This window comes from Poecilia reticulata, chromosome 2 (genome assembly GCF_904066995.2).
Source record: "Poecilia reticulata chromosome 2, P_reticulata-male-v2, whole genome shotgun sequence".
NCBI classification, from domain to species: domain Eukaryota; kingdom Metazoa; phylum Chordata; class Actinopteri; order Cyprinodontiformes; family Poeciliidae; genus Poecilia; species Poecilia reticulata.
In genome coordinates this window covers 16443191-16469510 of record NC_088831.1, presented here as the reverse complement: position 1 = coordinate 16469510, position 26320 = coordinate 16443191, and the positions used below count along the sequence as shown (strand labels likewise).

The 26320-nt window shown below is 38.6% G+C and overlaps 2 protein-coding genes and 1 long non-coding RNA gene across 4 annotated transcripts in view; 2 read left to right on the top strand and 1 right to left on the bottom strand.

The window, feature by feature from the left end:
- Positions 1-2078, top strand: part of cd28 (CD28 molecule) — a 37404-nt gene extending 35326 nt beyond the window's left edge. For both annotated transcript variants that reach the window (XM_008438237.3, XM_081598663.1), the window contains 2 exons: positions 80-240; positions 1375-2078. In XM_008438237.3, the coding sequence (XP_008436459.2) occupies positions 80-240; positions 1375-1479 (266 nt within the window). In that variant the 3' untranslated portion in view covers positions 1480-2078. The remainder of the gene's footprint in view (positions 1-79; positions 241-1374) is intronic.
- Positions 8-7832, bottom strand: LOC103482211 (uncharacterized). The gene is made up of 4 exons (XR_536410.2): positions 7725-7832; positions 6915-6969; positions 266-360; positions 8-94 (listed from the first exon to the last, which is right to left on the bottom strand). It is a non-coding gene; the product is annotated as an uncharacterized LOC103482211 (long non-coding RNA).
- Positions 7833-10066: 2234 nt separating this feature from the next.
- Positions 10067-22065, top strand: LOC103482222 (uncharacterized). Its single transcript, XM_081598632.1, has 8 exons — positions 10067-10710; positions 11096-11216; positions 14653-14852; positions 15240-15360; positions 17840-18036; positions 18891-19018; positions 20738-20848; positions 20938-22065. The coding sequence occupies exons 1-7, from the start codon at positions 10638-10640 to the stop codon at positions 20834-20836; spliced, it is 939 nt and encodes a 312-aa protein (XP_081454758.1). The 5' UTR covers positions 10067-10637; the 3' UTR covers positions 20837-20848; positions 20938-22065.
- Positions 22066-26320: the final 4255 nt, after the last annotated feature.

Here is a 26320-nt window from a genome sequence, read left to right as displayed (position 1 = left end):
GTAGGTCACCTCAAAGTGAGAATCACCTGCGGACTGACAGGCTTCCCTTCAGCCCTTCACCCTGTTGTTTCACCCACAGAGGACTCGCCCTGCCCTGTCCGGGGGCCCCAGAGACAGCAGAGCGAGGAGGACGAGGGGGAGGAAGAGGAGAGTAACGAGAAAAAACCAGCAGTCAGTGTCGTTGTGGTAGTTCTTGTGATAGCCATCATCTGTGTCCTCATCATCATCATCACTCTGCAGGTAGGAGCATGGAGAGTTTTCTCACCTGTTCAGAACTTGTCCATTTACAGCCGGGTTAGAGACCACAACCGTCCAATAGCAGCAACAGCTGGGACTCCGTCAGAAAATGTTTATAACTGCCTAGTTCAACACAAATATACATTAATATGTTTTAATATGCATTGATATGCACTGTGGGAAGCATCTTAGCACGACAGTAGTAGCTGAAATATAATCATTATTTCTGCTCTGACTGACGGTTCAGCCAATTAGCACCAAGAAAACTCAGCAGCCATCTTGGATTGGCTGCTTTGCCATCACCAGTCAGTAATGAGTCTAGTCACTGTGCCTGGGTATTTCAGCTTTCTAAGCTACATGTTTTTATACATATTTTAGATATGTTCTACAAATAATTCAGAGTTATGTTCCATGGAAATATCCACAAATACTGAATCGTGTTCTTTATTTTATCACTGCACATTTTGTTGTGAAATGTGTTTATTCTGCTTTGCTGGTGTCCACACTTAGCTTACCGACTAAACTCCTAAAACTGAGGCATAAATGCAACCCCAAAAATAATAAAAAAAAGTAAAAATAAATAAATAAATTATGGACAAACTCAGACAGCAAAATTTCTGATTTTCTGTTTGTGTTTTCACAGTTTTTTTATTTTATGTTCCCTTTCTGAGTTTCTGAACACATTTTATCCCATTTTAATTACTATACACATCAATCTAAATATTTGTCTACCATTTACATATTTTGGTAATGTAATGTAACTATTTTCACCAAACGTTTATTGATGTGGCTCTCTTTCAGAGAACCAAACCTGACTAAAAATGATTCCATCTAATCTGCCGTACAGGACAGACTGTAGTTTTCACATAACACAACGAACTACAGAAACTACGTATATCAGTTTTTATATACGTAGTATATAAAAGAGTCAGTTTTTATAGGATATAAAAACTGACTCTTGTCATTAGCCAGTTCCTTAGTGCATCTCTATTGAAAACATTTCAAGTCAAAGTGGAACAATGAAAACTGCGAAGTACTGAAATAAAACCCAACAAAACAAACAAAAAAAAAATGGTTCCATAAAAAGGCAGCGTTCCTATGGTGACGTCTGGATAATATCTGTGCTTTGATCTGCAGACTCTCCAGTGTGAGCGAGGCAGAAGGGAACCTATCAGGATGCCGTCGAACGTCTTGCTTCACAAAGTGGATGCTGTACCATTTTCATGTGGGACCATGGCGTAGGAATCTCCCGACTGATAGCGATTATTTCACTGTCTGTGCTTTTGTACTTCTCCGGTGCAAAACTAATGTTTACGTTCTTGTAAACACACACATTGTGTTAAAGCTGTGGCTTTGATTCAGTTAAGTTTATTTGACTTGAGTTGCTGAAGCACCTGTATTGAGGTGAGAAGGCTAGTACCGCTAGTACTGTGTACAAACTGCTGATGTGAGTAAAACCTCTTTGTTTACGCTGCTTAGTTGCATTGTTCAGCATCATTATGGCTTTCACCTTTATTTGTGTGTGTTTAGTTTTTTCTGTATATGTTACATATTGAATTAAAATACAGTTCTGTGCCACATAGCAAGATGTTCTGAAGCCTCATTTTCTAAATGCAGTTTGGGGGGTTTTGCTTTACACTGAGATAAAAAAAGAATCCGGTTTGCAATGTTGTTACAAATGCTATCTTTCCTGTGTCCTTTGTAAAACTGTGTATAAAGGAATTTACTGAATGTTGTACGTTTTTTCATTGGCAAAGCTGCATCTATATAGTTTGGCTGAATAACACTGTCAGTCATTAGTAAAAACTAATGATTTTTTAAACAATGTTTCCCAACAATCGAACAATCAATCACAAAACTATTACAATGTGTGTAATAAGTTATAGAGCCCTTGTTAAATCTAGAATGAACTGTTCTTCTGTTTATTTTCTTTAGCCACACTTGAACTTGATAACTCATAAAATGGCAAACTCAAATATGGTTATTTGTGTTAGTGATTTTATAGGTTTGGCTGTCTGATAAGCTAAAATAGGTTAAGAGTAATACATCATTTATACCATTGAGATGAAGTAAATCTGAAATACTGTCTTATTAGTTTCTGTACGTGCCAATATAAGCGGCAAGTTAAGAAATAGTGTAACCCCAGAAACCTAAAGGTGGCCTTGAGCAATTCTGCAACTGATGCTGAGCAGCTTTGACATCTGGCTAAACATATGAAGGTGATGGAATTTGGAGAGTTACTCAATAAAACAATAACAGCATTCATTTAGGGTATTTAGTCTATCATAAGAGTAAAAATGGTTATTCATTTTTCAAAGTCATATTTTTACCATGTTATTTATTCATTTACAAATGTCACAGTTTCAAATCAAGTCAAACAATGAAATATTTAGTAAGCTGAATATGTAATTTATTAACTACACGTTTAGTTAGCAAGATAAAATATGTAATTAATTAACTACAAGCTGCATATTCAAGGCTAAATATTTATCTTAGAAACTAAATATTAATCTCCAACCTTAATATTTAGTTTACAAGACAAAAAGTTTACTGACTAAATATTTATAGTTTATCGACTAAACATTCAGCTCCAAACTAAATACTAGTGATCAAGCTAAATATTTAGTTTGGAGCCAAACATTTTAGCTAGAAAGCTAAATATTAAGTTCAGAAAGTAAACATTTAGCCCCAATGTAAACATTTACTGAGCACACTAAATATTTAGTGCAAATTTCAGAATAGTAGAAGAAGAAAGTAGCAAATTGAGGAAAGTAGGTCAGTTTGTCCTCCAGCAGCAGACAGACAAACTCAGGAGAACTCAAACCTCAGGATACGTTTTGTCCAGCAGATGTCAGTAGACCACATAATACTACTCAAAGCAGCCAGCTGAAGTTAAACAGAGAAGGTATGAAGAGACCAAGGGGGAGGTTCTGGAGTGGCCTAGTCTAAGTCCAGACCTCAATCTGATAGAGAATGAGTGACTGTATTTAAAAAGGCCTGGTCACAGCTGACAGAGCTGGAAGAATTCAGCAGGACGAATGAAGGAAACCTGCAGCCTGACTGAGATCGGTGTTCTGGGCAAATATACTAAGTACCAACTGGAAGGAGTGAATATTTATTTTATCACATTTTTTATTAGACAATATTTTGTAGCAATTAGTTTTCATGGTGGCATTATTTATTTGACTTTTTTTGTCAAATTATGTTGATCATAACTCAAGAAGTTACAAAAGGTAGCAAAGGTAGCGGAGCTGAAGCTCTGTGTTTCTACTCAGATTATAGATCAAAGTCTAAGTTTTAAAATTTCATGAGTATCTTCATGTTTTCTCTATTTATGCATAATGACTTTCACTGAACCTTACTGCAGTCCTGAAGTCTAAGAAATAGCTTCAGGCCTTTTACTGGACTGACTGATGTGAACAAGGCATGGTGTGTTACTCTTAGCCTATTTTAGCTTATCAGACAGCGTTTCAGGTTTGGTAGTAATCAAGTTCATGGGTGACTAAAGAAAATAAACACAAAAACAAAACCAGTTAATTCCAGACAAGGCTCTATTACTTATTAAACAAACTATAATTGTTTTGTGCTTGATTGCTGTGAAACATTGTTTAAAGCTCAAACTGTATGCCTGTCCTTTTTCATGGGAGTGTTTACAGGGAAAAGCTCCCATATAATGGAGGATTGGAGGAAACCCACGCATGACGGTCTTTGTTATGTTTATGTGGAACTATGAAAGAGAACCAGGCATGAAAATGGCAGGCCTCCCATTTGATTTTTATGTGAAAGGTTACTTAGAGCAACAAACTAGCGTTGGAGTTTGTTGTTTCTAGCAATGTTTGTGTTTCGCCATCAGAGGGCGCTCAGCGCCTTATGCGACAGCGGTTGATGCTCTGGCAGGCTGAAGAAGTCCGCCATTGCTGAGAAACAGCTTACAGCAGATATTAGGAGCAGCTACTATAACCGCTGTACTTTCTGTTCAAAGGTAAGCTTAGTCATAAATGATATATATATATATAGTTTATAATGCTAGTAGCTAGGGCTGTAGTGATACAATAATCTCATGATACGGTACGATACACGATATTCTGCTCATGATACAATATATATTGCAATATTCAGCAAACGATACAATTCAATACACTTGTCCGATTTTCTGAAAGATTTTAGAGGGACAGAGTGATTTTGGTGACATTTTGTGACTGTTGTAGAGTTAGATTGAATTAATTTAACTGAAAACTGATTAAAAGCACCAACTACACAATACATGGCTCTGGTTGGACATAGACACAGACTTAAAGTCGACAGCTGGACAAAATGAATTAAAGAAGTGGTGAGAAAACATGTATCTTTCAATTGAATCAGTACAAACTGTAGCTTACAAGCATTTGTAAAGTAAATAATACCTTTTTAACCTTGACACTTAACATCTGAAGGAATCACTCTAAGTCTGATGACCTAATTATTTCTCCCGGCGAAGCAAGCAGTGAGTGAGCCAGGTGACAGATGTTACGATACTTGCGGATGAATATCGATTTTATTCTAGGAAAGAAAATATCGATATATATCGCAAAATCGGTATTATGTTATACACAGCCCTACTATCTATAATAAAAAGGTCTATTACGCACAACAACAGTTACATAGACAACTTAAATTTTTGCTTTTCAAGATAAAAACCACAGAGTTTATCTGCATCAGTGGTCCGGTTTGCAGCAAACTGTATGAAACAGTCGAGTTGATCCGACTGAAAACACAAGCCAAGAAAAACCTTCAGCTCTGCACACACAGTCTGGTTTGGTTTTAGGTTTTAGTGCGATAAATGATGAATATATTGGTGAATTTAGCTGAAAGACAAGTGTTTGGTCTAAAACCATATTCAGTGTGCAGAAAATGTGATCTGATTATTAGCTGCTAAAAAAAATGACCTCATTCTCTGTCTGAGCTTGTGGTGCATTTGTGGTCTTTTTATGGTAACTGTTTTCTCAGTAGGCAGTCTTAACAGAAATGAATGTTTATTTCTAAGAAAACAGTTTCAACCTCCTCACAGTTCAGCCAACAACTGAGGAAACGAGCCACTAGAATGATTAGATTGAACCAAAACTTATAGTAATTTGTAATTGCATGTTTTTCACAGGTCATGTGACTGCATTGCATGATCTGAAAGGACTTGGTAAAGATACGCTGTGCCCAGCAGTCTGCAAAAAAAGCTCAGAAAACAGGTACTGTGGGTGCGTGTGATAAAATGTTGGAAAGCCATCACTGTCCTAAACGTCTAGTGTCTATTGGATTACCTTGCCTGAGAAACCCCTGTGCATGACCATGGACTGTGTTAACGACTAGCCTCTGGTTTGTGGATTTTGTCCCTGTCATCTAGTTCCTCCCTGAGTCCCCGTGGCCCCCCTCTGCCCTTTCACCCTACCCTCTCCAAGCTGGCTCCCCGACCCCTCTGGTCCCCCACTTCCTCACTCACCAGTGTGACCACTCCCTGTGGAACCCACCCCCTTCCCTTTATTTAGTAATAAACTTTTTTGGTCTGATCTCTGGTCTTGGCTGCGTTTTGGGTTCTGGTTGATTTTGCATACTCGTTGCACCAAAGCTTTATTCACACAGTGATTCCGACTTGATATCAAACCCACAATCATCTGTTATCAAAATAAGCAGGCATTTGATGAGATCAAATCTAACATAAATTAATGATTTATGTTATATTAATGAAGTTCTGAAGTGGCTCTCATTTCATGTATCTGTTCAAACTTTACACATCTAAATGACCACAAAATATATTAGAATAACAACAATCTTTCTTTTCTTACATTTTGATACATTTTCAGATGAATTAGTGGCACCAAGAGACGGCTTGTAGTGCAGTTTACACACAAAGCTGTTAGCTGTCCTCTGTGGGAGATTTTGCAGAATTCAGGCTTTTTGTTTGCAGAATGGTTCTCTAAGAATGTCAAGATGGCAAAAGTTATGAAACGTTGGTACCGAGGGTAGATATGACCATGCTGCTGTGAAAAACAATGGACATATCAGATAAAACTGCTAGAATGGCATTTATGTGGTTTCTCGCACCCGCACGCACACACACACACACACACACACACACACACGCACACACACGCACGCACACGCACGCGCACACACACACACACACACACACACACACACACACACACACACACACACACACACACACACACACACACACACACACACGCACACACACACACACGCATGTACAAGAAAAACAGGATGTGGAATAAAACTCTTTAGTCTACCAGAATATACAATTGTGTGTGTGATGCAGAGCTATGAATTTAAGCATGTTGTGAAGCACTGTGGTGAACATTGTGTGAATCATGCAGTGGTGGGGGGACTGGCAGATATGTGAACGAGTTACATTCAATCTCATTCCGTAAAACAAAGCTTCGTGACACATCCAGTAGCGACACATCCAGTAGCCTGTTTTGGTAGCAGTGAAATACTTCCTGAATTCAGCTAATCAAGACCCACACAAGATACCACATCCAGGCAGGAAGAAACAGAAAACCTTTTGAAGGGAAGCCATAGTTCTTTAGCCTCAGTGTTTGAAACTCAGTGTTTCAACTGTTCTGCAGTTTTCAGGAAGTTTGTTCCAGATTTGTGGTGCATAGAACCTGAATGCTGTTTCTCCATACCTGATTCTGGTTCTCCTATTCTTCCTCAGAAACAGAACCAGATGACCTGAGATGTCTGGAAGATTGATACAACAGTAGATCTTTAACACATTTTGGTGCAAAGCAATTCGATTATGTTGTAACAGAAGTATTTTAAAGCCTATTCTGTCAGTGTAAGGACCTTAGAACTGGGTGATGTGCTCTGTCTTCCTGGTTTTAACCAGGAAGAAGCGATCAGCTTTTTTTTTTTTCTTAGGCAGACCAATGAAGACACTGTTGCTGTAATCAATGTGACTAAAGATAAATGCATTGATTATTTTCTCTAGATCTTGCTGATACTTTAATCCTCTAATCCTGGAAATGTTCTTCAGGTGAAAGAAGGCCGACTTTGTAACAGTCTTTATATGACTCTTCATGTTCAGGTCCGGGTTCATCATCACACCCAGATTTCAGGCCTGATCATCAGTTTCTAGCTGTAATTACTGACTTAATCGTTCCTCTTTAGTTCTAGAAGCAATAATTCCAGGTTTCTCTCAGTGAGCTGGAGAAAGTTATGTCGTATTCACACATCAATTGTTCTATTCATCTTCTCAAAATTAAGAGCATTCATTTCCACCTTGTGATACTGTAATTTGAAGCTATGTATCAAAAGTGATGTAAAGCAGTTTGAACTGCCTTGTTGCTGAATACAACTAGACTTGACTTGAATTGGTCTCATCAGTGCAAAAAACTGACCAAGGAGTCTCTGACCTTATGCCTTTTGGCAAACTCTAGTCCAGCCTTGGTCTGAGTTTTCTTCAGACCAAGAGAGACAAAAAGTGACTTTCTTACCGTCTCTCTCCCATAAAGCTTCGACTGGTGAAGAACCAACAGTTGTCTGCAGAGTCACTCCTTCGTAGCTGCTGAAGCTTGGAACCCCTTTAGAGTAGTCATGGCAACCTGGTGTCTTCTCTCTCTGGTCTCCTTCATGGTCTCTCAGGGGACAGTCTGATCTAGGCAGATTCACCAGATTCCTACGATGCTGATGATGACCTAACTGAACTCTAGGGGATGTTCACTTCGCTGTAGACTGCATTCACACCAGTCCTGTTTAGTCTAGAAAGCCCGGTTTGTTTGTGGAGGTGTGAATGTATCATCTAACTCTGATGAGAACCAACAAAGCAATATTTGGTGTGCCCAAAACCGTTGGTCTGGGTTCAGTAGAAGTAAAGTTTGGTGCGGTTAGAAAGCATATGTGAACACCAATTGGACTGGAGAACGCTCAGTGTCATCTTTAGAGGTTTTCATATCGCTTCCTTCAGTGGTTCTTGGTGCATTGCCACCACAGTTGAGGGAGTGAACAAGTTACTCAAATAGTTTGGAGTGTTAGACACAGTGCAGTGTGAAAAACCTCACAAGATGAAAATGGAACAACTGTTGCTACTGTGTCCCCCAATCAAACCAAGTCTATCAGGTGTAAAACACCCTTGGGGATTGTTGTATCCATCCCCTGACTTATGGTTTTAAATATCCTTAAATCTAATTGGTTGGAGTGTTCTTCAGTCTTCATGCTGTGATGGTAGCCAATGATACTAATGAACCAGTGAATGACCCTTCCAGAACCAGTTGTCTTTATAATCACTGGAGACACATTCACTGCACTCAGCAGATCTCCATTCCACTTATTGTGAAACTGCTAGCATAAGTTAGCTGGACCTCTGTTGAATTAGGTTGGTCACTTTAAAGTGACTCTGTCCTCTGTTGGATTGAGCCCTGCCCTGGTGAAGAGCCCTGCCCTAACCATCCAGCTAACAAACAAACAAAGCAAACAAAACCAGTGTATTTACCTCCTAAACCTCACATGCAAAAGTTAAAACTTAATATTAATACAACTAGTGTCAAAAGCTTCTCAAGCATTTTAATGAGTTCACATATTATACTTGTGCTGCACTCAACAAGTATATTGTATTACAGTAGTTTTCTCATTCTATTTTTGGCCGTGGTTGATTTAACTGTATAGTCTCTGGTTACTCAGATTTATGACGACCACTCGGTTAGTGTCAGGGCAGCTTGGTTAGTCACCATACAAGCTTGTGTGGTGCAGAGGACATTTTGTGATAAAAATACAGAGCAATATAGTAAAATCAAACACATGGCGCTCAATGTACACAGGGAAAATAAGGATAGTTTGAGTTTCACATTTTACTCAGAAAGTTCAGCTTGAAGGCTAGTTGTGAGTTAGTGTTTTACCTTTACAACAACCTATGATGTTTTTTGTTTTATTAATCCTAAGAATTGAACTTAAAGTGCGTCCTTAATTTGAATTTTTTCCCCAGGTTAGCCATGGACCCAACGGGGCAGCTCACTTCGAAGCCGTTCACTAATACAGCAGATTGTTCTTATCTGTTTTATTTGGACAACCTGCTTTTAAATGGAAGATAAAGAGAAAGACAAAGGCGTTCATTTTCTCATATGAGGTTACATAAAGTGGCTGTGAGATTTGGAAAACTGCAGGAGGTGCAATCATAAACCTGTGGTTGTCCAATTTGCAGCACAAGATTATCTTTTTCTCCACTTCCCTTCATCCTCAAAATGTCAGACATTTAATTAATAAGATAAAAGTCACATTTTTTGCACTTAAACTCTTTTGGCCTAATCTCTGGCCTCCTCTATCGCTGTTGGCCAGAGATGGTATGGCTGCCCAGGTTTCTCCCTCACATCCCTGCCAACACACTTCTTATGTACACTTCCCTAATCTTATTAAATTAAGCATGCATATTGTGTTGCCTCATGAGTCCAGCAGAGATACTTCACTTTTCTTGTAATATTACAGTCTAGGATACTCATAATCATGAAAGTGTTCTATGCTCTGAGAGGGAGGAGGTCGGTGTTGGTTTGGCTGTTTTTTGTTCACATTGCTGTTTACATTATTAAAAAAAGGAAAACAAGTATCAAACCTCCCTACCCCACTAAGGATAAGGGTGTAAGAAAATGAATGGATATATTTTCTTGGGCTTTTCCAATATGAAAAAAGAAGTCTAATTATTTTTGATCACGACTGATTTTGTAAAAACAATCAACAGGGTAAAACAGCCAAAAACTGACACCTTGTACCTCCTGTTGAGTTTTAGTTCATTCTTGATGTTTTCTGGGGACAGACTTAAGGAGCTTTTTACAGCTGCCTGGTTGTCACAAACTTTGTACCTTATTGTGGACTCAGAGAAAAACTTCACTAGCCACTGAACCGGTTTCAGCTCGTCTCTGTAGAGAATCCCTGAGGAAAAGGAGAGGTTCCTGGCTGTTGATGGGGATCTTTGGATAGGTAATCTTTGCTGACACAGACAATTCCTTCAAGCTCGTTTATTTGTCTTTTTTATCGACCTGTCTGCTAGTTAGGTAGATTTCACCTCAGTCTATGTGACAACACTGACATGAAGTTCGCTGACTGTTTAGTGCCACAGCAACAATAACCTGAAAATGGAGCTTTCTGAACATTTAAAGCAAAGTTTGCAAGATTCACACGCTATCACTGCAAAACCTCCTCACTATCTCAGCGATCTAAAGTTCTTACTGGGGATGAAAACAACATGACGAGACAGGAAAAGGAGTCACCCACACAAACCAAAGACACCACCGTGCATCGTGGTGCGAGCAAACGCTTTACAGTCTACCGCTAACAACCCATCACTGAATGATCACAGCAGAGTGTCTGTAGGTTTAATATATTTATTCTTTGCTGCAGAGGAAGAAGACAGCACTGCTAAGATGTCACGCCTGAACTTGAACATTTTTATCTTCAATTTATTTTTTCTGAGCCCAGTATTCGTCTTCAGTTATGGTAAGAAGAAATTTACCTAATAGTTCAGGTTTGTTCACATCTTTTAAACACCTGCCTTAGACAGAAAACCTTTTAGATGAATTTCAGTAATAAGCTGCTTTTTGATAAAGTGCCTCAAGACAACGTTCGTTGTGAATTGGCCCTATGTAAATATACTGAATTGAATTGAAATTGCTGAAATGTCAATGTGACCTGACATTCTACTGAGACTTCAGAAAACTGTTTTATTTTTTTAAAACTTCTTGTTTCTTTAGAAAAAACAAAATGCATGACGCCTTTGAATTTCAGATATTTACTGCTGCATTAAAAAAAATTTTCTAATATATTTGTAGATGTTAACTGACTGTAGTTCCCAGGAAAAACCTGTTTCTTTTTCAACCCTCAGATTTTAAGGTGATCCAGCCGGAGGGTCAGCTTGTGAACCCAGACCAAACGGCTTCAATCAGCTGTGAACACGACTCATATGGATCTAAATTTCTGGATGTTCGACTGTACAGAATTTCACAGTGAGTGTTGTGGTGATGGCTGCTGGAACCACGCATTGAGTCAGATTATTTTTTATTTTTTATTAGACCTGACGGGGCTGAAAATGGCTGCTGTTTGTTTGTCACAGAGGGAAGAAGTCAGCCCTTAAATATGTTAGTTTATATTAATGTTTAGTTGTGTTGAAAAATGAATCCACTCCCCAGACAGAGCGGTGAAGTTAACTTTTATGATGAGGAACTTTGTTTTGTGAAGCAGCCTGTTTGTGCCCCCTGTTCCACTGTGGGTTCAAACCACAGCTGCATATCATCATTTTTTTTACCAACTATCTCATGAGTAATTTAATCTAGATTACCTGCTAGTATATCTCCACTAGTTATTGTTTTTTTATGTTCTTTTTCACAAGTTTTTCCAGCTGTTCCTCACTTTTTAATCTATTTTACTCAGGACAGTCTTAAAGACAGAGTTGGATTAGTTTCCTTGTTGAACGATTGTAAAAGTGTAGAGTCTGTTACTCAGATGGCAACCCACACACACACTCATGGGAAAACTGCCATAAACTTAGATGGACATAAACAGACTTTAATGAGATTCAACTGTACATCTAAAATGTACATATTGAGCGAAACTGCATTGCAAAATAGTAAAGCCAGGCGCAAAATGAATGATTGTGATTATATTCCTGTGAATTTGTGATGAACAAACTTCACAAAATGTAAAAACAAAAAGTTATTTTTTCCCAAGGAATGCAGCCCTGTTTACGTTTTATATCAGTGGTCCCCAAACTTTTTCCTGTGAGGGCCACATAACTTTTCCGTTCTCTGGTGGGGGCCGGAGTCAGTTTGTAACAGAAAAGGTGTGACGATTGCAGGAGCGCCTAAATGTAAAAATGCATTGTTTTCCAGAAAGCACAATCAAATAACATTCCCTGGGTTCTTCACAGAACAAAAGTCAGGAAATAAATAACACTATTAATGAAATAAATAACCAAATAACCCTCTCTGGGTTCTTCACAGAAAAAAATCCAGGAAGGATTATAGTCCGTATTTTCCTAACTATGAGCCACACCGGACTATAAACCACAAACCCAAAGTTTTGTTGTTTTTTAAACAGTAAACATACACATATAAGCCGCAGATATCTCTGCCGCTCCAGGTTTTCCACAGCATTGCAGCAGAGGGGGGCGGACACCCAAAATTTTAGTCTTAACAGGTCAATTGAATATCACATTTATTACGTTGAAAAGAAAAGTTGCCAAGTTTAGATTTAACTGAACTGATTACGGTAGTTTCCGATCGGTAACTGTAACAGTAAAAGTGCTGATCCTTTGTGTTGCTACTAGCATGTGCTAAATGAAAATGGGCTCCTTCTTCTTCTTCTGCTGCTGTTTCTTCCTTAGATTTCAACAGCAGCTTGCATCCATTATTATTGCACTACTGTCATCTACTGGATCCTAATATCTATACCTCAAATTCTCATAATGATCCCAGTATTATTAAAAAAAAAAAAAAAAAATCTTCTTTTTCCCCTCAATGCTATTTAACTGACCAACAACAATCTCAAATTTCAATTCCCTATTAAAACCTAATTCCGTTTTAATGGGTGCTTTCTTCTTTTATTTCCAATTTTGACTTCCAATGATTTACTTCCTGCTAAAGAGCCCCCTGGTGGTTGAAGAAAAATCCACATATAAATGGCTTATAGTCTGAAAAATACGGTGTATGAAAAAAAAATCTAAATGCTCTCTGGTATTGTTCCGGGGCCGGACCAAATGTGGAGGCGGGCTGGATCAGGCCCGCGGGCCGTAGTTTGGAGACCACTGTTTTATACGGTTATCAACTGCAGTTGTGAAGTATTGGCAAAAATGTTACTGCAAATTTGTCAAAGATGGTTTTAGCTTCATGTTGTCAGCATGCTGCTGGTGTTTCTGAAGAGAGTGTCCCGTCTGGTCCCCATTCAGCTAAAGGCTGACATAATGTCACAACTAATGTGTCACAACTAAACCAGAGTTTTAATTGTATTAATTGACCAAATGAAGCTCCATTCGGTAAACTGTAACACTGATTCCATGTAGGAACGAGAATGCTGCAGACAGCAGAGTTTAAATATTGTTTTAATAAACTGCTTCTTACTTTAATTCTTCTATCCAGTGGACGAGTCTCCGTGTCTCTCCACTCCCGTCACACATTCTGCACATCTAAACCCCAACCCCCCATCCCTTCTATTCACATTTCTAAACTGTTGTTGTTTTTGGCAGCCATTTTAGTTTTAGTCTTTTTTGCAAGAGTTTCCGCTTCTGAGGTACCGGGGGAACGTTTTCAAAAGTTCGCAGATGTTGAAACAATGTGGTGTGTCTTACTGTCTGCTCTTAAAACGGAGCTTAATATTAATGTTAATATCAAAATGACTGTGTTAAATAACTTTAACACATCAATTGAATTGAACCGTTGAACTTGTCAAATTTAATTGGGGGGATTTTTAGGTCTCGCCAAGAAAGTTGTGGTGGCCTTAATGTTTCCTGTGTTTCAGTTATTTTTTTACTGCCAATTCTGTATTTTACTAGACGGCTCACGCATTCTAATCTACACGTAAGACTAACACAAATAAGCTAATGAAGTGAGGATAAAGCACAACCAAGCAAACTTTAGTCAGAATTTAGAGCCCCCGTGTGGCAGGAGATATGTGGAAAACTTTAAGTTCACTATTTATCACAAGCCAAATGTCCAGAAGGGAGGTTGTAAATACATTATATAATAGCAGTTATTGTAACTTCTCTTTGAAAAAACATCAGGATGGTGAGCCTTCAGGCCTGAGCATGTTCCTTCAATTTTGGATGTCTGAGGCCATCCACCAACGTTTTTGTCTAGCTTTGTTTTGTCACCAAAAACTCACAGGCGTCTCCTCATGTTTTAGTCATCAAAGAGTCATGTTATTTTTGTCATCATCTTATTATCATCATGATAAAAAGAGACGTCAATGAAATCATTTTGTCATGTCAAGACTAGTCTAAACCATCCCAATGTTATTACTTGTGTCTACATCCTCATGAGAGGATGACATGAGTCTCTGTCGACGCTCCCTGCCTGATCTTTGTCCCCTCATTAGTTTTCTGCTTCCTGGTGGTTGTTTCATTAACACACATTCTGTTTCTACTGACTTTCATTCCTCCTCTCACATGTGTGCATCTTTCATGCTTTCTCTTCGTCTCTAATCAAAATAGCAATTCTAAAACAGATGCATTATCTGTTACAGCTGATCTTTAATTTTTATTTTTTGTGGGAATTTATTTATTAGTTCCTCTTAAATATGTGAAGACTTAAAATGTGTGTTGTATTTCCTAATTTTTTCTTCATGGGTTGCATGAAAACTTTTGCATTCAAATTAAGGTCCAAATAAATACTTTCCTCTGAATTTGTCAGATAAGTTCATTCAGTATCTGATTTATGCTTTGACTTTTAGGAATGAGAAAGAAGAGACATTGCTGTGTCAGAAGGGAGCTCCCTGTACGGATGTCAACCTGATTCTGAGTTCCACCAAGCCTGTTTTCACTTTACGAAACATTGGATGCGAAGCAATAAGAGCTACCTATCAGTGTGAGATAACAGTGGAGTATGGCGGTGTGGATTACACCAGGAGAGGAACAAAGACCAGACTATTTGGTATGCAACCCAAAGCAAAATATATACGGAACGTGTTCCTTTGAAAATATTTTATTACTTAACAATCCCAACATAATACTTTAGCAATCGCTCATGGAAAAATAATTTATTATCCACTATCTTTGGTGAAGGAAAAACATTTAATTGTTGGGATATGTGATTGTGACACAATCATTAACATTCTTTGAAATAAATGAAAGTAGTTATTTGGATTTCTGCCCTGAAGTGTCATCTCAGCAAACAGAGCAATGCAGTATGAAACTTCTTCTTTGTTGCAAGGAGTCAGTCTTCATACTGTTTTGGTGTAAATCAGTTTCATTCTATCAAAGTGAACCAGCGGGTCGTACCTGACTCTGTGTTTCCTTACCGATCCTTTTCAACCCTCAGATTTTAAGGTGATCCAGCCGGAGGTTCAGCTTGTGAACCCAGACCAAACGGCTTCAATCAGAGGTGAACTGGACTCATGTGGATCTAAACTTCTGGATGTTCGACTGTTCAGAATTTCACAGTGAGTGTCCTCCTAATGGCTGCTGGAATCACGCATTGAGTCAGATAATTTTTTATTTATTTTAGATCTAAAAATCAGTGCTGTTTATTTGTCACTCAGGGAAAAAGTCAGTCCTTATATGTGTTGGTTAATATTTATGTTTAGTTGTGTTGAAAAATGAATCCACTTGCCAGAGAGAGTTGTGAACTTAACATTATACTCTAAAAATGTTTTTGGTTGTAGTTCATCTTATATATTTATTTGCATTAATCTCCCTTCACTCAATTTGGTTAATGATAACTTTTTTTTGTGTTCAATTAACTTAAAAGTTACAAATATAATAAACCTAAATGATCTCAATTAACTTAAATAATCTTTTTACTTTGACTTTACCTGAAACTACTGAGTTCAATGCCAGTTTTGTATCTTATGTCTGACCAACTCAATTTAGTTGGTCAGACTAATTGAACTCTTTAAGTGTGTTTAACATTACAAAATTGTCAACACAAACTTTTAAGTTGTTCCAAATTGAAAGACTAAAATATCCAAAGCTAAATTATCCACTCACATTGTACTTAAAATATAACTTGAATTTAAATAATTTTAAATGCATGTTTTAACATGTTACTTAAGTTTTTCAAAGATCCTATAGATTGAAAAAGAGGAAATAGTTTATCCAACTTTATTACGTTGCTTTAACTTAATAAATAAGACAGAAAATACACACACATAAGATCATCAGGCTGGAAGGGAACCTGCGACTGCAACGTTGGGGACCAAGGACTCCTTGTACCCCTGCGCCTCCACCCGACAGCATCCTAGTTGATACAGGATCTGTCCCTGGTGAAGCTTGCATCGTGACATCAGACAGGTTACGAATGCGGCATTGAACTTAATTGTTTCAAATACACTTTTGAGAATATTCTCTCAAATGTGTATTTTTAGAGTACACTTATTAGAGTGCACTCTCAACAGTTCAATGCAGTGTTCGTAGCCTGTCTGATGTCGTGACGTAAGCTTCACCAGGGACAGATCCTGTACCCATCAGGTGCTCTGCTGGCACAGTGGTTAAGCACAACTCACATAAGGAAACCTTTGTCTTCCATGTGGCTGTCGTAAGTTTGATTCCAGCCTGATGACCTTTGCTGCCATCACCCACTTTCCTGTCTGACTACCCTCAAATAAAAGCTTCCTGAGCCTAAAACCACTGATACAAAGAGATTGTTTGTTAGTTTCCTTCTTTATTTGAAGTAAACTAAATGATTTGAGAAAGACTGACTTAAATTTGTCATTTTAAACACTTAATGAATTCAGTAAAAAAAAAAAAAACTTAATAAATTCAATTCAATTACTTGTTACCAATTGGAGCAATTCAATTAAGTTGGTTCAACTAATTTCTTTTTACAGTGCAGTCCACAATACTTGTGATCATGAAAGTGCTCTATGCTCTGAGAGGGAGGGAGTCTGTGTTACTTTTCTTTTTTGTTCACATTGCTGTTTACATTATAAAAAAAGAGAAAACGTTTAACGTATATTTGTTTTTCTTGGGCTTTTCCAATATTAAAAAAAGTCAAATTATTTTGATCACGATTGTAAAATCAATCAACAGGGTAAAACAGACAAAAACTGACACCTTGTACCTCCTGTTGAGTTTCAGTCCATTCTTGATGTTTTCTGGGGACAGACTTAATGAGCTTTTTACAGCTGCCTGGTTGTCACAAACTTTGTACCTTATTGTGGACTCAGAGAAAAACGTCACCAGCCACTGAACCGGTTTCAGCTCGGCTCTGTAGAGAATCCCTGAGGAGAAGGAGAGGTTCCTGGCTGTTGATGGGGAACTTTGGATATTCTGAAACCTTCATAACAATTCTCACTTCTCACTGATATTTTCCATATATTCCAGTGTATTATGATTTAAAGTGATGATGACCGCTTGCTTTTCTTTGTTGGTTATCATTGCGGACACAGACAATTACTTCAAGCTCGTTTATTTGTCTTTTTATCGACCTGTCTGCTAGTTAGGTAGATTTCACCTCAGTCTATGTGACAACACTGACATGAAGTTCGCTGACTGTTTAGTGCCACAGCAACAATAACCTGAAAATGGAGCTTTCTGAACATTTAAAGCAAAGTTTGCAAGATTCACACGCTATCACTGCAAAACCTCCTCACTATCTCAGCGATCTAAAGTTCTTACTGGGGATGAAAACAACATGACGAGACAGGAAAAGGAGTCACCCACACAAACCAAAGACACCACCGTGCATCGTGGTGCGAGCAAACTCTTTACAGTCTACCACTAACAACCCATCACTGAATGAACACAGCAGAGTGTAAATATGTGAAGACTATTTCCACTCCTAAAAATGTGTGTTCTATTTCCTCAACTTCATGGGTCACATAAAAAACTTTTGCATTCAAATTAAAGTGCAAGGACATACTTTGCTCTGATTTAGTCAGATAAGTTCATTCAGTATCTGATATATGCTTTGACTTTTAGGAATGAGAAAGGAGAGATGCTGTGTCAGAAGGGAGCTTCCTGTAAGGATGTCAACCTGACTCTGAGCTCCACCAAGTTTGTTTTCACTTTACGAAACATTGGACCCGAAGCAATAAGAGCTACCTATCAGTGTGAGATAACAGTGGAGTATGGCGGTGTGGATTACACCAGGAGAGGAACAAAGACCAGACTGTTTGGTATGCAACCCAAAGCAAAATATATACACATCACACACAAAGGCTTTTATTGGTGCAGTTTAAACAGAAAATGTTCCTTTGGAAATAGTCTCATAATCCTTACTATTAACAGACATAAAGGCTTTGTACATCTATGTGTAATTAATCTTATATAATATGTTTCACTTGGTAATAAAAATCCGGACATAATTGGACTTATTACATTCTAATTTATTAAATGAATCTGTACCTTCAGCAGAAACACTTGAAAGAGAAGGGAAGAAAACTGCAGCTGCTGTATAGATTTTACTCTGAATGTGGTTTTATTTAAATGTGTATATTTTGATACCGATTTTCTTATTTGCATATATTTGCAGATAATTGCCACCTACCGTAGCCAGCATCACCATTTTTTTTTTTTTAAGGTTTTATTGGCTCTAGGGGCCTTTATTTGATAGTGAATTGACAGGAAAGTGGATAATGAGAGAAGGGGAAGACATGCAGCAAAGGTCAACAGGCTGGGAATCAAACCTGCGACGGCCACGTCAAGGTCTACGGCCTCCTTATGTGGATTATGCTTAACCCCGGCACCACCACAGCTCACCCAGCATCACCATTTTTATTAGCTAATCTCTGCCTGCATTAGGAAGCAGAGCTCTGATAGGAGTCAGCGAGGAGGAAGTCATTCTCACCAAATACAGAACGGAGTTGCACAATTTGAAATGATTGGTTCTTGTACTAAAATGTACTAACTAAAATAATGTGTTGTTACTAGTAATGGGACCACATAGTAGATCAGTGTCTGTACAGCTATAATATTCCAAGATGAATTCATTTCTAAGGTCTACTTTCACGTTTCTCCTGTTTGTAATCAGGTGAAAAGGACTGTTCTCCGTTTGATAAATCTGTGCTGGGATGGATTCTGATTGGCCTGCTGGCCCTGATGTTCCTGTACAGCTGTGTAATCACCTGCCTCTACATCAGACTGACAGCCACCATCTGGGTAACTCATTTACTGATTTTACTCATTTTAAAGTTTACAGAAACCTTTTCATGAAGGAAGAATTTGTAGCAAACTTTCCAGCATGGAGCCTATCAATAATATTTATAATTTGGGGGGAAAAAAAATCTATTAATAAATATAATTTATTTCCAAAAAATATATACGGTAATCAAATTCTTACCTTATGAGGAAAGTGTAGCATTAAATAGCTCCCCCACTTTGTTTTCAAACTACAGTTATGTCTCCACATTCAGCGTCTTTCTCTGGATGCGCTTGGTGTGGTGCTGATGCGTTTTCATTTTCAGCGCTGCTGTGGGAGGAATTTCAAACGCAGAGCCCCTTCAGAACAGAAGGGTTGGGTTGCGTGTTGTAACAGTTCCCACTGTCAGAGAGGAGGAAATGATTTATTTCGCACTTTTCACCTTTCACCTTTCACACCATGCAAATAAATTCAAATAGTAGAAAATGTAGCTGAAAACCAAGCAGAGGCCATTTGAAAAGGCAAATGGCCTCTTTGAGCTCCACTTTGAGCTTCTTGTAGCATCACGCTGTACCAACATGACGCATGTTGGAACACCGCTATCTTTGCTTTCAATTCTCAGCAGATTTGTGATTTCACTGTAAAAACGTCTAAATATGAAATTATTTCTCTGAAACAAAATGCATAGAGTTTGAAAAAAAAACAGGAAATAGAAATAGGGCAAGACTGGAAGAAATGAATCGGTGAATGAATCTCTAAACCACACCTGGTGCTAGAAATAAAGACAAAGGAAGTTTGTGGTTAGACAGACTCTGGTGTTCATCAAGGTTTCTAACTGGGCCCAGTTACACTGAAAGGTCTGAGTGACTGAAAATACATTAGGCTGAGAGCTTTGCTTGCCAACATCTGGAAGAAAAACTTGACTGGGTTTATGTATTCATGCAATTCAATAATCTATTTCAGAAGCTACCACTGAGCTGTTTCTAAGGAAAAAGAACCTAAAGAAGATTTGTGTTATTAAAAGAGATGGCCCATGTTTTATACAGTCAAGTTCACCGCCGCTACAATTTAGATTTGAAATAATTTTAATTTAACCAAACAGGTGAATGTTTAGTTCTGCACTACCAGATGTGAAAATAGGCTCAGATCAACTTGAAGGATGTAGAAAAGCTGAATCATCAGCTGGTTGTTTGAGGGCCACACATCAACTCAGCTAAGAAATGTGAACTCTGACCCAGCAGAGGATATGTGGGTTAAACAACAGCTGGAATCAACCCAAACTACTCTCTTCATTTAGACTTAAACTAATCTAAAGATTAATAAACAAAAAAAAAAACATAAAAAATTATAAATTATTTAAAAAGAGACATATCTATGATGAGGGTTGATGCTTCTGAATATTTAGCTCATTAAACGTTTTACTTTATCATAACTTCTGGTTTCTCTCTAGAGTTGAAATAAACGGAAGCTAATATTTAACCCTATTATTGATAAGCTTGGTCTTAACTCTGTTGGCAACTAACTACGCTAATCCTCCATTTTTATTCATTGTATTAATATTTTTGATTCTTGAGTAATGGCTTATGATCATATTTTCTTTCCCTCCTTTAAATGATGCAATAAGCAGAATTCGTCCTTGAGAAATGAGAAAAGGAACTCATTTCACATGTGACTGATTCAGCCTTAACACAGACTGAATTAAACTGCCTAAATAAATCTTGTTTGTGTTTTTGTTTCAGAAAAAAAACAAAGCTTGTGAGAACTCCACCTATGTGGTAATGAAGCCTCCAACCCACAAGGGGCAGCATGAAGACATTTACCAAATGATGCAGTCTTAGGCTGAGTGAAGGGTAAACACCCATAGACATGAACACACCTCACACGAACAGGCATTGATAAACCCTCAGTACAGCTTTAATAACGATGTTATACCGAACAGAACCAGCAGGAGGAGCCAAAGACTGCCTGAAGAGATTGTTCACATTGACACCAGAAAAAGCTACACGTCACGATCACCATGACGACAAACTATCCATCTATCCATTTTCTTTACACCCTTGTCCCTCAGTGGGGTCGGGAGGGTTGCTGGTGACTATCTCCAGCTAACGCTCCGGGCGAGAGGCGGGGTCACCCTGGACCAGTCTGTCGCAGGGCAACACAGAGACACACAGGACAAACAACCATACACACACACACTCACACTCATACCTAGGGGCAATTTGGAAAGACCAATTAACCTGACAGTCATGTTTTTGGACCGTGGGAGGAAACCGGAGTACCCGGAGAAAACCCACGCATGCACAGGGAGAACATGCAAACTCCATGCAGAAAGACCGGGGCCGGGAATCGAACCCAGAACTTTCTTGCTGCAAGGCAACAGCTACCGACTACCAACTGTGCCACTGTGCATCCCCGACGACAAACTATTTGGTAATAAATGTCAGATAAATACAGTTTAGAGAAGCTTTCAGAGAGTTTTATGTTTGGATGGAAAATCTGACTTGAAGCTGTTCAAGTCAGAACAACTTCAATATGAGCTCGTTTTTATTATTATGTTCCTTCTTTGTTGCTGGGTTAAGAAATTGCAGATTCAGTTTACCCACATTCAGTACGATCTTTAATATCACTGGTACTAAAGCTATTTTATGTCTTTTTGTTTTGTTTTGTTTTTTTACTTCTTCATGTTTGTCTCTAAATTTCCTTTGAGACAGTTTGATGGAGCTTCAGCTGCTTCTTTAAATATCAGGCTTCAGATTTTACAGAGTTCAAATGATTTTAAAGTTTTTTATTAAACTCTGAACAAATTTAATGGATGTAAGTATTGAACACAAATTAAAAAAGAATTGTGAAAATAAATCTCCAAAATCTTTCGCTGTGCTTGTCTACCTCTAGTGGACAGAGAAAAAACTGCATGCATCAAGATTTATTGGATTGCTTTGTCTTGATTTTATTTTTAAATCACTTTTATTGAAACAGATATTATTTGTAAATGTTTTCTGTTTTTATTGTTAAGTTGAATCCTTGTTGTGATCTACCTTTATCTTTCTCAATAAAAAAAATACATAAATCCCAGCAGTATACTGAGGTTTTCCTAATTTGAGTCCCACGTTTTGATGAACATAATAGTCCCAGATGATACTCCAAAAAACAAAATCCTCAGGTTTTTTCTTCTTCTTCTTCACCCTTGTTTCTTTCCCCCCATATTTAAAAGGTTTGGCACGAAGCCACACAAAGACCCAATTATTGTCAGATGTGTGGAATGAAAAAAGCCCCGGTTTAGAGAGGAAGAACGTTTTCTGATTGGGCCACGTTTACTTGGAGAGATTTTTACTCCACTGTAAATAAAATCATTTGGAAACGGGAAGGGGAACAGCAGGAATCGTTTTCTGCCAAACCGACGTTGGACAGAAGATGGCAACATTGTGCAAAAACCAAAGGGGTGAGGTCAATGTTTTTCACAAATCATTCGGTTTAAAATGGAGCGATGGTGTTTTAGTAGGAATAAAAAGCAAGAAACAAAACAAGAAATGAATACAAATAAAACATCAGTAACTCCTCCACATCACGGAGAATACAACAACATTAAATCATGAAGGGTTACAAACAGTAAGACGATGTCTGCAAAAAAACAAATGAATATTTGAAAAATAATGTGCAGAGATTACTGTGTAGAATGTGCTTTAGTGAACATCGCATGCAAAGATCTCAGCTTTTTTATGCCAACATGTCTGAAATATGCAAAGCAGTTAGAAATCAAATCCTCCAAACTCATCTGCATATGTCCATTTCCTACTTGGGTTACATACAGACCACACTACTGTTGTGTGTGCGTGCGTGCGTGCGTGTGTGCGTGCGTGCGTGCGTGTGCGTGCGTGCGTGTGTGTGTGTGTGATTCATTACCGAAGAACTACAGCAGTCGCAGTCAATCCAAAAAGTTCAGACCAGAATATTTTATGTAAAAGGGAGATTTTGGCTTTCATAGAAAAATAAACTTGTGTAAGTATTATTATCCAAATGGATAAAATAAAACATGTTATCTCTCTTGTTTATTTTCATCTATTAAAGAGAGATTAATAAACAACTCCAAGAATACAGATGGGTCCCCTGCCCTCCCATCTTTTCAATAAGAGTCACAGGCCTGCCATTCCCTTAGTCTGTGATGTCTTTCAGTTGAGAAATGGTTTGTTTTCCTTCAACATACATCTCTCATTTTCTAAGGATCAGAGGTTTTTATTATGGTGAGGATGGGCCATCTTGCTACATTTCATTTTTAAGGCCTTTCCTGTTTACCCACACATTCCAGTACACAGATCCACACGATGGAGCCTTGCCCTGAATAAAATCCATGGTGTTCAGGGAGAGTGCAGTCAAATGACTCTGAGATGGTGATGATTTAGAGCAGGGGTCCTCAGATCCAGGTCTGGGACAAATTAATCAGGTGATTATCACCACTCTGGAGAACGTGACTACATTGAGGAGGTGATTCAGCCATGCGACTGAGGTGTGTTGAACCAGGAACCCAGCTAAAAGTTGCAGGACACGGGCCCACCTCCACCTTGCTGACATGCGAGATGAAGTGGAGCTCTGCCATCACTGATCTACAACTTAAACCAAGGAAACAATTTGTACGCCTGAAACGGTTTCTCATTTCTTCATGCTTCAGCATTTACCTTCTAAGAATCAAAAGGTGTTGGTGGCAAATTTAAAATTTAACAACTTGCCACGATTTGCAATGATGGATTTTAGTTTTGTTAACATGTGAAGTCGACTGCAGACGTAGCTGCCAAGAACACAGCAGCATTTGGCCCTCTGAGAAATGACAGGTTGGTGAACGGCTGTTTTGTGTAGACTCAGTTATGTCCTGCTTAGAAGCAAAACCTTTGAGGATGTCGGCTGAACAACCAGTTACATTCCTGTGTGGCATCAGTTCAAACAATGGAGGAATGATAATGTATGTGGAGGATCCAGCTAAGGGTGTGACAGACGTCAGTCAACAGGCATCAGGCCACAAAGAAGTCCGTCCCAGACAAAAGTACAGGACTGATGCAGACCGCAGCCGACTGTCAAACACAGGAGGTGCAAAGTCATGATGGAGGGATGTGAGCTCTGAAGTATTTTTAGCTGCTGTTGTGAGGTACACCATGTTGAACGCCTACAGAAATCACAAATATAAGTCGCTAAGTGGCGAGTTCTGACCCAAAAGGACACTTTTTTATAGTTTTATAACCTTTGGCGACAACCCCGTGTCATTTCCTGCCAGAAACAAACTTCCTGATTGACTGTAAATAACATTAAGAATAACTCGGTTAGGGGTTTGAATAATTTTGGGCTTAATTGTTTCTTCCCGTCTCTGCTTGACATGTGTAGCAAATTAAAGTGCCTCTCAAAAGGCACAACCTTTTACCCTTGAGCCCATTGATCAAAGTTTTTATGCAAAACATTTCAATCAATGAAAAATTCTTATCATGAAATTATGACTTTGGTTATTATTATTATTTTTTCCACAAGTAATGAGACGCTCATCCTGTTCAAAAGCATCAAACCAGAAAAACCAGTGGTGGGCTTTTAACTGAAAGATTACAAAACAGCCAAATGAAATTAGTGCTTCTGAATTTAACAGGTAAAGTTTACCTAGGGGAGGCTAAGTGCGCTAAACATTTTAAAGATAGCCAAATCGCTAAATGGAAAGATAGCTCTGATGTCAGTGAATGCTGTAAACTAGCGAACGTCTGGATAACCCCGCATGGACATGAGCTTTACTTCAGGTTAGTCAGAACTGCTGTAACTGGTTGATGTAGCTTTAGGATTCTGATACCGTTTCTCCTAAGAAATGTCTGTTTCTCGCTTGAATGGTACATGATATATGCTATGGTCCATAAAAAATGTATCTATCAACGTCCCTTTATTTTACATCACAAAAAAATTTTGAACGTTTGAGACCATTGTGTGCCCACATCACATGTCTCTCTGGGAATTTAATACTTCACCGTTATGGTGTTTACACAGTGCCAGATGTTATCACAAGGACAAACCAGACCTTTGAGTTTCTGACCAAGTTTAAAAAAGAGAAAATATTCTCTTTCAGTAATCTGATCGTTGCCGCTGGATAAGAAGAGAAAGAAAGTACAAACTTTGTGAACCTTCTGACTTATTAAAAACATAACAGATTGCATTACGTTTCTTTTCACGCCGTTTGCATCATGAGTTGATGTGTGGCACTGGCATCATGTGTTTACTGTGGAACCCAAGATTAGTTTGCCGACACCTCTGATTGGAAGGATTCCACTGAGACGATGGTTTAACACAGGAAGGTGTGAATCGTGGACAGGAGAAACTCATCGGAGAGCCATTAACCTCATGTATGTTTGTTTTGTTCGGCTTCTAATGAAAGTGTTCCCCTGAGCCCAGACAGCGGACCTGAGCTTAAAATGTGTGTGTGCATGTGCGTGTGTCTGTAGGTGTGTGTGCGTGCGTGCGTGTGTGTGTGTGCGTGCGTGTGTGTGCTGTGTGAAAAGAAAGCCAGAGCAGGAAAGCATATTGTTAAGTTTTTATTGGTATAATACTCACATACTAGTAAAACTTTCAGCATACGTTCAAATCTTCCTTTTTCTTCTTGGTTTCATTCCTTTTTTCGTCCACCAAGTAAAACTCTTTTCCTGCTTTTTATGTGAATCAGGTTTCAGTCAGAGGCTGCTTTTTTACTTTTACTGAATAAAACATGCAAGTTAAGCGCAACATTGTGTATGAATAAAGCATGGAGTGTCTGCGGTTTTCTGTTCTTCTCATTTCAGAGCAAGTTCAAAGTTTGTCTTTTGAGACATGGACTCTTTACCTGCTCTGACTGCATTTCTTCAATGTTTTTGAACAAACAAGAAACACACAGACAGACAGGCTTCTGCTCCTGCACGTAGACAACACAATAGCAGCAGGGCCTGAACAGCATGTTCCGATTGACGGGATCAACTGGCACATTCACAACGCCTTAATGCAAAGAGAATCAGACCTATTCAGACTTTTCACATCTTGTGAAAACTCACAAGCCACGAAGATCTGAAGGAGAGCAAACCTGCCGTTGTTGGAACAAGAGGTTTAATAAAAGCCATGTGGGGGTAGCAGACCAAATCTGAACCTCTGGACCTACACAGTACATACACAGTGACCCTCAGTACTCTACCCATATTAGTCAGTGAATGCACACAGTGGCAGCATTGTGCTGGGGGATTCCTCAGCAAGCAGGCCAGACTTTAATGGACAGAACCTGGTGGAGGCTGCAAAAGGAATGAGCCTGAGCCAAAAGGTCAGCAAGTGTAAGCTTACAGCCA